At 36.6% G+C, this 18,035-nt stretch overlaps 1 protein-coding gene across 1 annotated transcript; it reads left to right on the top strand.

Annotated features, from left to right (window-relative positions):
- Positions 1 to 1,373: 1,373 nt before the first annotated feature.
- On the top strand, positions 1,374 to 17,530 carry LOC102221909 (roundabout homolog 2-like). Its single transcript, XM_023343327.1, has 18 exons — positions 1,374 to 1,693; positions 3,025 to 3,176; positions 3,881 to 4,034; positions 4,128 to 4,320; positions 5,909 to 6,003; positions 6,079 to 6,265; positions 6,358 to 6,455; positions 6,806 to 6,959; positions 7,796 to 7,914; positions 8,662 to 8,823; positions 8,909 to 9,022; positions 9,950 to 10,002; positions 10,246 to 10,342; positions 11,775 to 12,666; positions 13,480 to 13,634; positions 14,957 to 15,041; positions 15,142 to 15,343; positions 16,508 to 17,530. The coding sequence occupies exons 1-18, from the start codon at positions 1,549 to 1,551 to the stop codon at positions 16,994 to 16,996; spliced, it is 3,546 nt and encodes a 1,181-aa protein (XP_023199095.1). The 5' UTR covers positions 1,374 to 1,548; the 3' UTR covers positions 16,997 to 17,530.
- The last annotated feature ends 505 nt before the right edge of the window (positions 17,531 to 18,035 follow it).

Here is an 18,035-nt window from a genome sequence, read left to right on the forward strand (position 1 = left end):
CACAGACGATTGTAAATTTGTTTTTTCATCTTTTGTACATTGATAAAATCGACTTGAAGAACCTGATATTGTGATGCACAGTACCGTCACGTATTCTGCAACATCGCCGCAATCATTCTTACTCTTCCTACCGTTTCTCATTTACTTCTTGTCGGCGGCTCCACCTAGTGGCGTGGAGTGATATAGCACGACATAACAAAACAGCTTTGTTCACTGATTTGCTGAATAATTAGAAAATCTAATGGTTTAATTAAAAAAAAAAAACCATAAAGGTATTTCATCTTTTACATATTTTTTAATATTACAATCACAAACTTATTCTATTTGGCTTTTATGTAACTGACCAGCACAGATATGTGTGACATGGAGGGAAAATTATACTGTATAAATGCACATTTGTGTTTAACCCCATCTACTCTGATATGAACTGAAACAGAAATACAAGTCAGTAAAATACAAAGAGAAGTAAAACAAAACAGTGGCAGGAGGATGTCAGGGAAACTAAGGGAGGGAGACTAATGAACACAAATAGAGCTATGAAAATATCTTCTAAAGGAAAAATGAACACAGATCTAAGAGAATTAACTCCAGATCCACGCAAGGTGGTAGGAGAAAAAAAGTTGTTTTCTAACAGAGTGTATTAATTAAATGTTACAAACTTGAATTTAAATTGAATAATAAACACTGATAAGGTTAAGTACATGTGAATTGAACATTACGTCTCCACCTCTGTTGTGTCCTGATGGACTCTCTCCCTGCTCACCACTCATTGATCCCAGATTCTCAGGAAACAGATCCATGTGAGAACAAGTCATGCATTTTGATGCTCATGTTGCCTCCATACTTCAGAAAGTTGACCTGATTGACCAAAACCAATGTGATTTTTGGATTCAGCACAAACCCCCAGACAATTTTTTTGGCTGCTGACCGTTGTTATGAGTATTTACCACATTGCAAATTTTAAACTGTAGAACTTTTTTGCAACTTCATCAGTGCAGAACCAAAAATTTGTGTCAGGTTCAAACTAAAAAGGATCAGACCTTTCGATGAAAGCGCGACCGATCAGACGGGTAGCTGTCCTCGCAGGGGCCAATAACTGATCTTCACAGTACAAAGCTGCGCAGCCTCTTTTCATGTCACTTTCATTGAGTGGAGGGCCACCGTGTGAGCTCTGTAAAGAGGCTGTGCCCATTCAAGGGACTAAAGAGGACAAAGCTGAGCTCGCCGTGGTGCCACACAGACTCACAACCAAAATAGGAACGAAGCAAAGCGACAAGGGAGGGCTCAAGAGAACAAGAGGCGGGGAGTGAATTATGTTAAATTCATCTGCTGAATACATTTACTGGAAACTGATCAAAAACTAGACCTCTGTTTAGAGACATTTCACTTATTAAAGGAGATAAAGTGACGGATATTACATATAGTTGATGCCTGAAGACATGCGCTGAGTCTCATCGGAATAATACAAACACTATGCATCAGTTTGCATGAAAATATTTAAGAAGATGCGCTTTACCTTTATGTGCACATCACAGACAGACACCATGGATGAAGCTGCATGTTGGTTTCCTTCTTCTTCTGATGGAGCTCTGCAGTAGGATGCAGGTCTGTGTCTCCATCTGTTTGTTATCGCAGATGACTTCCCTGCTCTGCTTGCTCATCCTGTTTGGCTCGGCAGTCACATCTCCTCTGGGTGAGTCCTGCAGGCTTCTCTTTCCCATTATACACCAAATAACTTTAATTACAACAATGCATTGGATTTACGCCCTAACCGTATCCCAGTTTGGATTTGAGGAGTGCACAATGATGTTGTCTTGCTAATCCACAATTAACAAAGAGCAAACAAATTTAACTGAAATATCATCTTTAAAGAATTAAGATGATGTAGGAAAAAAATTTCTCAACTTGGAAAGATTGATATTGGTTCATAAATGACTTTTACCTTTTAATACAGTTTCTTTTAATTTTATGCATGTTTATGTCCAGGACGAAGCATTTAAATAATTCTTCAGCAACACAATGTATGCACTAAGATGCAAAATGCATCATAAATATTGAACTATCCATAGGATTTATAGCAGCTTTAGTTAGCATCATAAAGTTCTTGCACCATATAATATTTATAGTAAAAACTAAATATATGTTATGTAGAAAACAATTTTTAGCTGTGAGAAAATATTTTTGCAGAAGTTTAAAATACTGCTCTGAGAAAGGATTGCTAGTCAGAAAGTGTCGACTCCTTTTGGTTTGTATTTTTAACAAAAGGCATCCACGGTGTCACTGTGCATGAATTTATGCTTTATTGTTACCACTGGATGTTTCTTATTGTAATGAACTGTGGTTATTGTGGTGGAGGATGGATGTGGTGGACCCAGGTATTGGTGAAAATGATGGTTTTAATGAAGAGAAACACAAAATCCAGGCAGCACAGGTGAGCAGTGAGGCTAGGAGCTCAGTCACTGGTAGCAACTGGAAACCAGCACACGAATGAACCAGAGCAGGGTAGACCAGACACAATGATCCGACAACTAGCAGGGCACACAGGTGAGTTTAAATACACAGGGAGATAATCAGGGGGAACAAGGAACAGCTGGAGACAGTCAAGGGAAAGACTCAGTAATATAGAAACATACACAAAAAACAAATCATTACACTTATTGAAATTTTGATGCAATTTACACCCTGCTTTACTTTTCATATATTGATTCACCCAGTAATGTTGACTCCATCAACCTTTAGTTCTATTAATTTGCCAGGAAATTTAATTTATGAACCTTTTTATGAATTGTTTTATCTGAATTCTACCATAAACTTGAGGCATTTATTATCCATAGTCACTTCAAAAACAATATTTTTTTCTATCCTTTTCATCATCCTGATAGTTTTTACACAAAATAAATGGAAAACAGTTATAAATAAGCACATATTCTGTGAGAGATTCCAAACTTCCCCAGTGGTTGCATTTCTGAATGATAACTGGATTTAATATCTGTTAAACGTGTCTATAATATTTCTGGTTTCCAGGTTTGGAGGATGTTTTCTTTAGTCCCCAGGACCAGACAGTGAAAGAAGGAGAGGCTGTTTTCCTGCAGTGTGTGTCTGGAGAAAGTTCGCCTGCAGCAAACGTCTCATGGCTCAAAGACGGACGGATCGTCACAAGAGGCAGACAGTTTCAGGTGAGGCAGGTCGAAACAGAACATTTTAATTGGTTTTTACATCCTAATTGGTCGCTTACAGAGACATTAAGCAGATTTTTTTTCAGAAAAAAATATGTTTTATCTAGATCTTCTACTTCTAAGTTCTGTCTAAACTTTTAACATTTTAATTTATCTGCAGTTTGTTTAAAAACTCCTGATTAACTCTGACTGAACAGTTTGATAAATTTAAAACCTTCTCAATCACCTACAATGATGCTAATGATGCCAATTATCTTTTCTTTCCAGATTTCTAGAACTCACTCAATTAATAAAAACCAAATTCAGTCAACAAGGTCATATTCTAATTTAATCTTGAATCTATTGCTGCTGATAAACTCTCTTCTATTAAGTGAAAAAAAACATTATTTATGTTTTTGTAACTTCGTCCTTGTTCTCTTCTTTTGATGTTTTTCTTTTGCTCAGGATTTTTACGCTGATTTTTTCTTCGTATTTGTATCAGCATAAAAAGCTGAATGCATTTAGATGAATCATTGTCAGAATGTGTTTGCTTTACCTGCTACTTTCTCAATCAATCTTAAATATTTGATGAGACGAATCGCTTATTTTGAAATCTGAAGTTTTTGGTAGCTTGGAAAGAGACGCAGAGAAAAATAACACATTTAGATAAAAAGTGTCATTTTACTGATAATTTAACAAAGCTTTCTGATTTCTTTCCTGTTAAGGGGGAATATGGAGGAGGACAACAGAAGAAAACTTCAGGCACGCTGCACCTTTTCAATGCAACATTGCAGGATGATGGGATATATGTTTGTGTCGCACACAACTCTCTGCTGAACATCAGCAGGAGGAGTAAACCAGCTAAGCTAACTGTGGAAGGTGAGAACAAACTCTTTCAAACTCAAACAGCCACTTCCTGAAAAACGCTTGGTCCACCCACAACATTTATGACTAACTCAGTCTGTGCGGTAGGTGTTCCTCTGGGTCCGAAGCTCGTCCAGGGCCCTGACAACATCACGGTTACCATGGGAACTGAGGTCTCCATGCAGTGCACAGTCCGTGGCTTCCCTGTTCCCATGGTGCACTGGTTCAAAGACGGCTGCCTCCTGTCGAGGTGCTCGGCCACATTCAGCCTCCTGAACAATGGGCAGCTGCTCATACTGAGGTCAGACACTCCACAGGACAGCAGGGAAACATTCGGTGTCTGCTCTCCTGACTCGCTCGTTTTAATGCCGCACAACACGTCGTAAAGCATGTGTCAAACTCGAGGCCAAATCTGGCCCGCCGTAGATTTTTATGTTGCCCTCTAGACTCCAAATTACATCAATAAGTCCCACCAGTTTCTCACAAATCTGCAAAATTCTGATAAAATCAACAGATTGCCACATTTTTTCTAATTTTACTGAAAATGTTTTTCTCAAAATTGGTCAAAAACATTGGGTTAAATTGACTGCTGCCTCAGCCTTACTTGATTATAGTCTGTGACCGTTACAGCGAGGAATAAAATCATACATTAGAGCAAATATCATAAAAAATCCTTACAAATATTTCTAAATTAGCACCACAAAATCTGTAGTTTTGACTAGAAAAAAAACACAAAAACAATCAAAATCCTGGAGTGACATCTATTTATTACTATTTTAACAGTTTATTGGGTTTTATCAATACAATCTGGCACAACTGGTCCTCTAAGAGCTGATTAGTGATATGGCTCAAAATGACACTGAGTTTGAGCTGGTGGAAATGTTGCCCTTTGCTTGTCTCAAATTCTACCATAAAAAACTTTTAAAAAAAAGAACCTGCAGCCCTAACTCCAGTCACTGATGTGAATCTAGTCGCCACAACCCATAGATAATCAGATAAACAGATGGTAATTCACAGGTACGTCAATAATCAAGTACCAGAAATGTGATATACTCTCAATTCCTTACTGATGTTTCACATATAATAGGAAAAAAGACTGATGGCAACATCCTTAGTGATTCTAACTCCACCAAACATACACGTACAAACTCACAAATACTCGTTTTAGTGATTTGCTTAAATGTAGCATTCATTAATGAACGTTGGTTGTTTATTTTATATTTGGTGAGTTGGAACCATGTCTTGATTTATTTTTGTCAAAAAAAGGTTTTTTTATGAATTTAGTTTTTGTTTGATTTGTATTTCATTTCTCATAATCACTGTAGAAAACCTTGGTGTTTTAGACCAATGTTGCCCTGAGGCAACAAACCCAGATCTGGGAGGCGTCAGGGTCCGATTTGATAATGGATATGTAATCAGGGACCACAAGCTCCCAAATAATGCAGGAAAACATTTTTTCCCGCAAAAAATAAAAAGCCATACCATAGAGGGTTAATTTGTTAAAATTATAGAATATATAGGTTGAAATATTAATGCTCTGGATTATAATGTTGGAGAAGCAGCTGACAAAATCTACAGTTTCTTTCATCTGGTCTTAATCTTGATGAAAATTGTATTTGTATTTAAATAAAAGTCCTGCAATTTACAAACCCACAAAGCTCAACATCAGTCTTTATTTTCATAAAGTGAATGATTTTCTTTCAACATTAGTGTTTAGTTTTGAGTTTACAGTTCTTTGATTACATTTTCATGAGTTCTGTTTTTGAAGATCATAGCAAAGTTAGTAAATCTTATTAGTATGAGTACTAAGACAAAAACGGAAGATTTTGAATCTTTGAATTTGCGTTTTTATCTGCTGAAATCAAAAGTTTCATTTGTGTTTGTAATAGAAATGTGACAAAGCAGGACGAAGGCTGGTATCACTGTGAAGCATCAATCCAGGAAGAGACTATCAAGTCACAGTCAGCTTTCCTGCTTCTAGCCGGTACTTTGAATTTTAACAAAATTATCAAAAAGCAATTACTGTCACACATTTGAGCATGCAGTCATGTGTTTTCAGACATGCAATGGAGTTTTGTGCAGCAGCCCTCAAGCCTGACTGTCAGGAGAGGAGAAAACGTGACGCTCACCTGCAGACCTCCATACAGTCGACCAGAAGCTGATGTGTCCTGGTTCAAAGGCAACCAGCTTCTCTCTCCAGCAGTAAACATGACTGTGTTACCCAGTGGAGACCTCTTCTTTCACAGGTCTCTCTTTTAAAACACATATAATTGGATAAATTACTATAATATCTTCCACTCTAGCAAAACTTTCTGCATTTTTCATGCTTTTCCTTCAGCATCCAGGAGCATGATGGTGGCGTTTACTTCTGCAGGGCGTCGAACTCTCACCTCCAAAGATTTCTTACTTCTAGAAGAGCGACTCTGACTGTGCTGGGTGTGGGAAAAACACAAAACTACATTTGCTGCCCCAGAATGCAGGGCAAAAACACACAATCTTAAGTGTTTCTGTTCTAGTTTATAGTGCAAGTATCTTAATACACTTGAAATAAGACTAAACTAACTTACAAGTAACTTTTCAGCAAGTAATTGGGACTTAAAATGACAAGAGGCCCTAAAACAGCTCATTCTGAAAGTAAGTTGTCTTACTTCAAAGTGTACTAATTTATTTGGACTAGAAACTAGACCAAAACACTTGTTAAGATTTTGTGTTTTTCCAGAGTCGCATGAAAAAAATGAGTTTGGCTTTCAGAAAGCTTTATTTCTTCTTTCTCTTTCTTCCTGTAGCTCCTCCTTTAGTGAAATTGTGGCCCACAGTATTGATGGTTCCTGTTGGAGCCCCAGCAGTGCTGGAGTGTGAGGTGTCCGGTCATCCTTTGCCCTCCATCAGCTGGATGAAAAGAGGCCACTCCAAGCAAACCGGAGGGAAAGTTGCACTAGGGTAGGTTGCCATGTTGGTGTGTTGAATAAAACACTTAACAAAAATTTTAAAAAGCGATACTGTTTAAAAATCTCATTCTTTTGTTTTATTCTCGCAAAGAATACAAGTGTCTTGTTTTTCCATGTTTTTAAAGGAAACCTGTTATGCAAAATTCACCTTTTGCACATTTTGTACTTCCTTTTTGGGTCTCTACTGCTTCTAGAAAACACCCACTCATTTCTTGGCAGTAAGTTAATGTTGTTTTACTATCTGAAATATGAGCCATTTCCAAAATGTCCATGGACCTTACTGTAATCTTACAACACAAGTAGAGATCCAGCACATTTGGTCAGCTGGTTTTACCGCTATATGCGCTGTACAATGGCTGCTGGAAAAGAGAAGTGTTTTGTTATTAACTTACCATCTAGAAACCACTCTCTATATTTTTGTTGGTTATGCAGGAGGCTCTACTTCTGCTTTTCAAAGATGTACGGTTGTATAATTGCACATTTTATTTCATCCACTTTCACATGAGTGTAAATGTTGAGTTTGGGGACGTGGCCATCAGCAGGTTATTTTGATTTAAAATGACAAGAGGCCCTAAAACATCTCATGACACTAAAATCTCATTATCTAAGGATGAATCTGCACAAAAGATCTAATGAACATATATTGCATAACCCATAGATCTGTCCCAACCTCTTCAAGGAAGCATAATATTTCACCCTTAAAGTTGTCTTCTACACAGTGTTGATTTGCTTTTTCTCTAACTTTGTATCCAGTGCTTGAGTATTTGAAAAATATAATTTCTTACTTATTAATTGACTTCATTCGTACCGTGTGCCTCTCTCATCCAGACAGAGAAATGCTACTCTCTACATCCAGTCAGCCAGGATCTACGACGAGGCGGTCTACGTGTGTGAAGCCTCCAACGTTTTGGGACGAAGCCACAGCACAGCCCTGCTGAGAGTTGCTGGTAACCCTTACTCTTACTTTGTACTGAATTTATATCTAAAGGTTCTTGGATCCAAAATAAGAAAAGTCTACATTCATGATGATGTTGTGATACAATAAGCTAAAAAACACAACCTTCTCTGGGTATGAAGCACAGTTTCCACAAATCAGTAATCAAATCATTTTCATCTTGTCTTAAAATGCATAAAATATACATTTTGTGTAGTTTTTGCTTAATTACTGCTCTTTTTTGAGTCCTTATATTCCAGGTAACAAATAATCAATCACTAAATTAGTTGATGAGTATTTGAATAATTGATTAATCATGATTAATCCGATTAATCGTTTCAGCCCTAATCATTATATATTCAGGATTTATCTTTTTTTTTCTCCCCTCCAGGGGGTCTTTTTGTGGGCTCTAGTGTCCCTTATATTAAAGTAGGCTGACAGAAAAGGGGGAAGGAGAGGGAGGAAGACATGAGGTAAATGTCGCCGGGTCCGGGATTCAAACCCGCGACGGCCAAGTCGAGGACTGAAGGCCTCCAAACGTGGGTCGCGCTGTCCCTACGCCACCACAGCACGCCCCAGGATTTATCTCTTTGATTAACTGTTCCACTACAGCTCACATTGAAAAAGAAATTATAAATTTGTCAAACATGGACAATAAATAACTAATAACTCAAAATATTCCATGTTTTGTTTGGGCAATTATACTTGCAGCAGTCGCATGTACATAATGGATTCTTTCTTTTTTTCTTCTTATTTCCAGTGAGTCCCATTATTGTGACTTTTGCAAGCAGAGTGAGCAGCACCGCCGGGTCATCAGTGGTTCTGCCCTGCAGAGCAGTTGGGGTTCAGCCCATCACATACAGCTGGACCAGAGCAGAGACTCGCTCTCCCATCAGCCGCACTGAAACCAAGCATGTTGACGGTGAGTCCTGGATGCGAAGTTTCATCTCCACACTCAGCCTAGATGCAACTACATGTCAGCTCTGCTTGATTCATAACTTATGTAGAAAATGGAGCCCTGCACATTTCCAGAGTTCAGCATTCGGATGCAGGAGAGTTCGTCTGTACTGCTGAGAACAGAGCTGGACGCCACCAGAGATGCACAGTCCTCACCGTCACAGGTGTGTTTATTCCTCTTCAGAAGCTGCTTTAAATTACAAATGTGCACAAAGCTATATCGTTATTCCCCTAATGTCGGAAAAAACTAACAATTTCGCAATTGCAGTGTTTCCATTAAATGAGAAACGCAATTAAAATCACGTGAATAAGTCTGTTTACTCGATAAGTCATAAAAATAACATGCAGCGCCTCATCCTCCTACTACTTCCTGTCGTCTTTTCCGTCTTTTCAGCCAGTAGTAGCATCCTGCTGTTGGTCACATGACTCGTGATTTAAAAAAAAGTGTTTCCAATGCAGTTTTATTGAAATACACGGATTTTGATGCAGCTGAAAAACGCCCTCATCCCAGCACAAAAACGTTTTATCTAAAAATGTTTTGTCAAAAAATTCCATGTTTCCATTGAGCAAATTTAATTTCATAATTACAATTCGCACAATTATATGTGAATGAAAAGGCAGCAGTTCATACAGATTAAAAGGGAATTAAAACAGAGAATGATTCAAAGCTTCACTTGAAATCTGGCGATTTAATTACTTTTTAATCTTTCTGGAGGTTTTTTCTTCTCTTGTTTGGATTTAATTATTGATTCTGTAAATATTTCTTATACTAAAACTACAAAGAGTGGAATCGTTTATTTGTAATGAACACTTAAGAATACAACACTTATGAATTATTTCTCTTTGACTTGGTTTTGAATCTCATTAATTGCAGTTGGAGCGTTTATGGACTGTAAGAACTAGTATTATTATTTTTGTGTGTGCCTGTGTGATTTAGATCAAATAAACTATCTAAATGTTTATACTATTAAATGTGCAACTGAAAATTAGATTAACTCTGCAAAAACATGCCAGATAAGTGACCTGAAAAAGATGGATTTCTGCATGAGTTTCTGTTTCTGATTCTCCTTGATGCTGTTTTTGCTGCTAAGCTGAAGATCGTCCTGCTTATAGAGAGAAACAGACAAAGCTGGTTCTGTCTGCTGTGAGTAAAGATGTGAAAACTTTTCCTCAGGCTTGTGTGGAAAATCATTGTGGAGATTGTTTATTTGCTTTTCATGCATCATTTCAGTTCTCAACAAAGCTTCATAAATGGCGACGTTCCCTTATTTATCATTATAACATGCAACATTTGTGGTTGTCATCCATTTGATACCTTTGTGGTTAATGATGTTTCAGGGTCAAATGAATTTGTTCTCATGAAATCCTTTGTTTTGATATTTTTAAGAGCTCTAATGTTAGCAAAGATCATCATGTTTCAGCTGAGCAGAACCTTCAACCAGCTCATCATCCCCATCTGATGGCTCAGCAAAAGATAACAACATGTACGTATTTTCAGAAAAAGTTCTCTGTAGGTAACAGTAACTACTTTTGTTTTTGCGTGATTGTCAGCTTGTGTTGTTTTGTTTTCTGGGTGTGACGTTAATTTTTTTGAATGGTTACGATTCAGCGACAAAACATTCCTTTAAGATTTTAAAGACATCGACTTACATAGGTTTGTTTTCCTTTATTTTATTTTTAACTTCAATTTTCCAAATTCTTTGAACCAAAGTTGTTGCAGAGCATGTCAGACTCACTTGCCTGGTCTCGTTGTGTTTATTAAATTATTTTTGACAGATTTGAGTCGTTTTGGTAAATGGAAGAAAGCAATTAGTAAAATTGTTGCAAATCAAAAACACAAAAGACTAAACCAAACTTCTCCTCCACTGTATTTGGGATTAACAATATTCTTGAAATGATTTAATCTCTCAGTTTAAAGGCTAAACAAAATAAGCCAAAAAAAGTAAATTTGGTTTCCTTTAGACTGTTTGAATAACTTTACTTTTATGACAAGGAATTAAAAGGCTGCAGCTTGATCAGCCTCCAGCCTCCAGTGACACTAAACAATTAAATAAATTAATTTATTTAATTTATTTATTTTTCATAAATATGAAAAATATTTATGAGCATAAAACTGACAACCAAGATCAAACTTTAGTCTCTCTTAGGTGAACAATGTGTGTTGATAGAAAAAACAGCAAATGCATTAAACCATCCACACTGCAAAACACAAAATCTTCAGAGGTATCTTTGGTCTAAGTTTTAGTGCAACTATTATAGTCCACCTTAAGGCAAAACTATCTTAAAAGTAACTTTCCAGCAAGTTAAATAATCTTGTGTTAAGTTTGAGTGATTATTGACTATAGATGCAAAGAGTACAACTTCCACTGGCAGATTTGTTTTAACTTAAAACAGGAAAAATTAGAAAAAATGTCACAAATTATTGACTAAAAACAAACTTACATATTTTTCTGAAAAGTTACTTTTAAGTGAGTTTTGTCAAATTTCAAATGTACTAAGACCAAGTGTACTAAACCAAAAGTAAAGTAAAAGAAATTGTCGGCTGTGGTTGCCAATTTTACTGTATAAATCTGGTAAAATTTGGATTTATATGGATTTTACTGTACAAATACATTAAAATTCGTATTTATATGGTAAAATTCTGCCACAGCTGCTGGTATTTTATCATTGATGTTTGACGTTTTTATAGTGTACCTACATTTTCCATACACTACTCATTAAAGTTTGTAAGAATTGTTTATAAACTTGTAAAACAAAGCTTTGAGAATCTGATATTTCTTATTGTTTTCCAACCAGTACTAAAAACAAAACTTTTCACTGTAGTAAAAACCAACATATGAACATTTCCTTCATGATTAATTATATCTCACATTTCAATAAAAGAGAAACATTAACCATTTTTCTGTACATTTCCAGGTTTCAGCTGCAGCAACACAACCACATCTCCAGCTTTTTCAAGAAAATTCACAGCTGAGTTAAAGGCGCCGCCGTCGAGACCTGATCAGATTTTGGAGGAAGTGATCCATCCAGCCCAGCAGCTTGTTGCTACGCAGATACAGCCTCCAATATTGCCGCCTCCGCCGCATCCAAATTTCCTGTCAGGAGATCTCAACCCCAAACTTCCTCTGGAAAAGGATCAACATTTAACTTCTACTAGTCCACCACTCGGTTCAACGCCGGCAGCTACCAGTCAGGGTTTCAGTCCGACATCGACGTCACCACATCAGTTTCTGCAATCTAAAGAAAATAATGAGTCTCCAGTGAATCTAAAATACAAACTGATGTGGTCGGAAACACCAGTGCCAACACAGATTTCTGTTTCCCAGATTAAAATTAAACCCTCTGATTCAGTGAAGGTTACTTCAGAAAGGGAATCGTATCATTTAAAACCCCATTCTTTCCACCAAAGGAATATCCTCTCCAAAAATGAGACATCGTCACACATTTCTCCAAATAAACCAACTGCTTTGCACTTTTCAGCTTCTCCCCAACAAACAACTCACTGGCCTGCCACACCATTGAGTTTTCTCCCAAAGTTTCATCTTGAAAGCCCCGACATGCAACTTCCACCATCTTTAATCACCAGACCTCCGCCATTACAGTTTGATGATCGACCCACAGCAGCAACCTTAAACCCTGGATCATCTCAGCAGCACCACCCAGTATCAGACCCAGTAAACACCAGTCATGTGTACTGGGTGAATCAGGCGAACTCCACACAGAAAGATCAAGCATCCAACAGCACAAAGCTGACAGACTGGAAAAAGAGGAACACCTCCCAGTCCCCAATGACCAGCAACAATCCCATGTGGGTGAAATAAGCAGTTTTTATTCAATCTTTTGAAAGTTTTCTCTACATTTCATTTTTTATTTAATGTACTCGATATTAAATAAGAATAGTTCATATAACAACTATAAGAAATCTTGAATGAAAAGGAGCAGAAATTCAGACATTAAAATTAACTTTTTCAACTCATATTTCAAAACACAACAAACTCTCAGCTTATTAATTTTGCTCCATCAAAATGATTTCCACATTTCTTTTAGGTAGAGAAAGAGATTTAGATCTGCATAAACCGACACCTTTAATTTAAATTTATCTTTCTATCGTCATTATTCTGAATCTAAATTTGACAAAAATCTCAGTTCTTGTCAAGTCTTGTTTGCTTTCTATTTTTACAAATCTGTTTTAATGTTGCTTGGTAAAAAAAAAAAAGAATATAAATTTTAAGATGATGTACTCTATCAATTATTTAACTGTATAAGTACTGGGTTTGTGTTAACGGCTCTCTTCTGCAAAAGAAGAATCAACTCTATAGAAGTTTTGAATGATAGTTTTCCATTTTTTTGATGCTTTTTTACTCATTTTTATGACCATTCCTTATTTTTCAGGAACGCACTTCAAAATATGCTTAGCATAGCATGTAAAACAGGGATGTAAACGCAGCCAAAGAAAAATATTTAAAACACTTATTGAACGCTTAGAGTACTCTTAATTTAAAACCATTTTCAAAGATTTCCTGTAAGTATAAGCCAAAAATTCCCAGATTAGTTTAAAATGTATCAAATTATTGTAGAGGTTGCTTGTTGTGTGAGAAATCTAATTTGTATTCTCTCCCAGAGGAACACAACAGTCGCCATCATGGCTGCCTGCACTTGAGAAACATGACATCCCCATTGTGGTGGGAGTCGGCATATCCCTGGCTTTTATCTTCATAACCGTCACGTTTTATTCGGTCGTCCAGAAGAACGAACCTTTACCTCCAGGTCGAGCAGGTAGCACGTTATTTTATTTTCTGATTGTCCTAAATGGCTGAAAAATGAAGATTTTTCCACAAAACTAGCAGATCGAGATTAGTGTCCTTACTTTCACAACACATTGAAATCACTGTGTTTACATGTCAAAAGACAAGAAGCATTATTTTAAATGCCATTAGTAGAAACATATTAGCTTAAAATTTATTAGATTGTTTTAGTGATTTGCAGTACATGCACAGATATACTAAAACAATAATCCTTTAAATTCTTTTTTAAATAAAAAGGTTTCAAGACAGATTTATGTCTGGAGATTTAATTTGTCATTCAAAAATTTTCTCTCACTTCCAATTCTGTATTTTGACTCAGCAATAAGATATATCTGACAGCTACATGTAAAAATAAAGTTTGTTTGTTTTTTTACCTAAAAATGGCTTGCTTCACACAACATGTGCTAACAAATTAGCTGTCAATACTTTACAGTAACAGGTTGACAAGCTGAACTCTTGTCTTGATGTGAAACAAGCATTAATGTTGTAAAGGTCATGGAGGGGACAGTATTATGTAAAATATGCCCCAGAAAATGTTAATACTCTTATGAAATAAGAGAATTAACTAAATTAATTTAATTTATTTATCCTAAAACAATCTAAATGTAGGTACATTTCTGCTTCTTCATAGAAAGCTAAATCAGTTTCAAATAAAGACTGCTTACTACTTTTAAACATGCTTTTATATGAGCCAAGAAAAGCTAGCCGACTTGGCATAGTCTGTTTAGCTTTAGGTTAAATAACTTTTTCCACATAAAGGTTTAACAACCTCTTAAACCTAAATAACATCCAGGTGCTTTTAATATTAAATCTATTTCAAAATTAAACCTTTACATCTTTTCTGTTTTTGTTTTACCAAAATCTTATCTAAATCAGTTTCTTAGCCTATTTAATGTAAGCTAACATAAACTAAATCTAAGCTTTTCATTTGTTTAGTTTTTCCTATCAACTAATGAAAACAGCTTTAAAAAGTTACATTGAAGACTAATAAAAAACAAAACATTCTATGTGAAACAGGAAAACCCAATTACCAAACTCACTGTAGTAACTAAATTAGCTAAACTAGCTTTTTTTGATAACTCTAAGGGAAACTTGGTAAAACATTTAATCAGCTAAATAAAGCAACTTTCAACATTTACCTCTTGTTACTGGTAAAGTCATTTATTCATAAAAAACTTGGCTGTTATTTTCCTCGACTATTATTATTTTTTTCATGTTGACAAAATTGTCTAAATTAGCTTATCGTCTAAGCAATCTTAACAACCCCCCCCCCCCCCTTAATTTTAATGTTAGCCACATCCTTGGCAGCTCAAAGGAATCTTGGAGTCCCAAAAAGACACGCTGACCGCCAAGCTGCTGGACACACGTATGAAAACAGGTGAATATAAAACTACAAAACACAAAAACATGCAAAAGGCAGCCCTGAGGATCTTAAACAAACATAACGTAACTTAAACATCAGCTGTCTGTGTGTGCAGAGCTTTTGAGGATGATGACTCTGTCACCGTGATTGAGCAGAGCCCCAACACGTCAGATACTCGGGCCCGACCTCCAGGGCCCAGCCTGGTCATTGTGCAGATGGAGCCAACGTTTGAGGAGATTCAAGATGTCTGCCACCCTGCAGCGGACCACTACTCAGTGACTGTGGAGACTCATCCTGAGCCCATTGTTGACACCAAGGTCTGAAATCACACATATGAAACTAATTTTACTCATTTAAACCTAATTTCCAAGCATTAGGTTTGGAAATTAGAGGGAACTTATTAGGCTTTCTTGAACAGGTTAGATCCACGGGCCGCACAAAACGTGTTCCTCCCAATTTTTACACAAAATCATTCTTAGATTATGAGATTTTAATCTGATCAGTTCTGCCTATTTTGAGCTCCTTTCATAATGAGCTGTTTTAAGGCGTCTTGTCACTTTAAATCAAAATAAGCTGCTGCTGGCCACGCCCCCAGACTCAATGTTCACACTTGCATATGGATATGGCTGCAAACAAATGCGCAATTATACAACCGTATACTTTGAAAAGCAGAAGCAGAGCCTCCTGCACAATCAACAAAAATGCAGAAAGTGGTTTGTGGACGGTAAGTCAGCAACAAAACACTTCTCTTTTCCAGCAGCCATTGTACAGCGCATACAGCGGTACCAGCTGACCAAACATGCTGGAGCTCTACTTGGGTTGCTAGGTAACAGGCTGGGTGTGGTTGGGGTTGCTAGAAAGCGGCACATTGTTGCTTAACAATCAGGAGGTTTTTAAAACAGGTAATTTTCCAGACACCAATAAATATTAACTTAGTGCCAAAAATCGGCTCTGTGTTTTTCTTAAACTGTTTTTAGAAGCAGTTGAGACCCAAATGGAAACATAAACATAAACAAACACATAATAGGTCCCCTTCAACAAAATCATCAATACTTTTTGGGGATTTCTTTTTCTTTCTTTTTTCCCCCATTTTTAAGATATCTATAAGGATCCACTTAACTCCTTTTTCCTATAGAAGAGGATTAGGGCCAATAATTTAAAAAAAGAATCCTGACTTTAAACTCTAAATCTAAATATAATTGTGTGTCTGTCAAAATGAAAATAACCAAACATTCTCAGGTGTACGTTAATTATGTTGTTAGTATATAAAAATAATCACATAACTGTTTCTTTCTTGCCATAGGATTTGTAAGACTTTGCTTTTTAGCCTGTCTCAAAAGTATTTGGTAGATTTTTTTTTTGGTTTTAAGATTAGATTTGCCTGATGGTGCATAAACAATTTAAACAATTCTGATTCTGAGATTAAAGTCAAAATTCTTTTTTTTTTTTTAATGGCCCTGATCTTCTTCCGTATTTTTCAGATTGACTCGTCGCTGGAGGAAGATAAGAGATGCAGTTTGTCGCTGCCCAGCATCCAGCTGCAGTCCACTGAGGACTGGACGAGCATCTCAGGGGACAACCACAGCGCATGCCAGGACGCCTTTCCCCCTCCATCCTCTTTACCCTCTCGCTCCCCGTCCCCGCCCTCCAGACGAGAAGACGCTCTACACTCCTCTCTAACGCTGCGCAGCGCGGAGCCTTGTGCCGCACCCATCCACCACAGCCTCAGCATCTCACACGGCAGCCCTCCTCTGCTCGTCTCTCATCACGTCTCTCTGGGCCTCACCTCTGTTGCTGTTGACGTCCAGGTCTATCCTGCAGCTTCTGCTTCAACAGCAGTAAGCAGCAGCACTCACATCAACTCGGCTTCGAACTCAGCCTCTGTGACGGCGCCGTTGTTTAGTCCTCCGTTGTTCAACAGCCAAGAGAACGACGATCAATCGACGGGCAGGTTGCATCAGAGTAAGTAGCTTCTGACAGACGTTTGACCAAGGAGGAGACTGTGAGCACTTGTATCTTATCATAAACAAACTGTAAATACTTAGCATTAGAGCTATTAATCGTATTAATTGTGATTAACCGATTATTCAAATAATCGCCAACCAATTTAGTAATCGATTAATTGTTAACTGGAGTATACAGGCTCTAAAAAAGGTCATTGGCTGAAAGAACAACATTGTCAGAGTAGTAATTAAACCAAAAACTGTACAAAAATTTTATACATTTTGCATTTAAGATAAAAAAAAAACTCCTCAAGTGACAGTTTTTGCTGCATCTGGTTCAAATTGTGTAAAAAATATCTATTAAGCACCTTTTTCTGTCCAGTTATGAATCGGTTAATCCAAAAAATAAAATATAGCTGCACTATACCGATAAGTCAAGCAGAAAGCGCTGAGCTTTTAACATGTTGATAGAAGTATTTTGTTCGCTGCAGAAACATTGTTTGCTACAAACGATCAAGCTTTCACTAAAAGAATGTTATGTTATTGCATTGTAGGCAATAACATATTTATTTGCATCTTTTAATGTATTTTTTATTTTGTATAAAAAGATTTCTGTCATTAAATTTAAAAAATGTACAATGTGACAATTTTTTTTACCAGATTAATTGATTAATCATCAGAATAGTGATAGAATAATTGATTACTAAAATAATTGTTAGTTACAGCCTTAATTATATTGTATTCAAATAGAAAGTATGTTTATTTTAATTCATGCTGAGAAATTGATTTGCTGGTTTAAAAGTTACATATTGTACATCTTTAGACATGTTTAGTCTTTTTGAGTTTATTTTGCTCTTAACCACAAATGCCCACACACAACTGTTCTGACTTTCTGAAGTATTTTCAAGGTTTCGTTTTGGATTTTGTCTGCATTTTTGCTCATTGTCCACCCAAAAGTAAAAATTGTCAGAAGAATTTACAAAACAATAACACAAAGCACACTCTGATATATTTTAAACATAATGTCAGCATCAATCAGTACAATCCTTAGACTTATTAGATGAAA

This window comes from Xiphophorus maculatus, chromosome 12 (genome assembly GCF_002775205.1).
Source record: "Xiphophorus maculatus strain JP 163 A chromosome 12, X_maculatus-5.0-male, whole genome shotgun sequence".
In the NCBI taxonomy this organism is placed as follows: Eukaryota; Metazoa; Chordata; class Actinopteri; order Cyprinodontiformes; family Poeciliidae; genus Xiphophorus; species Xiphophorus maculatus.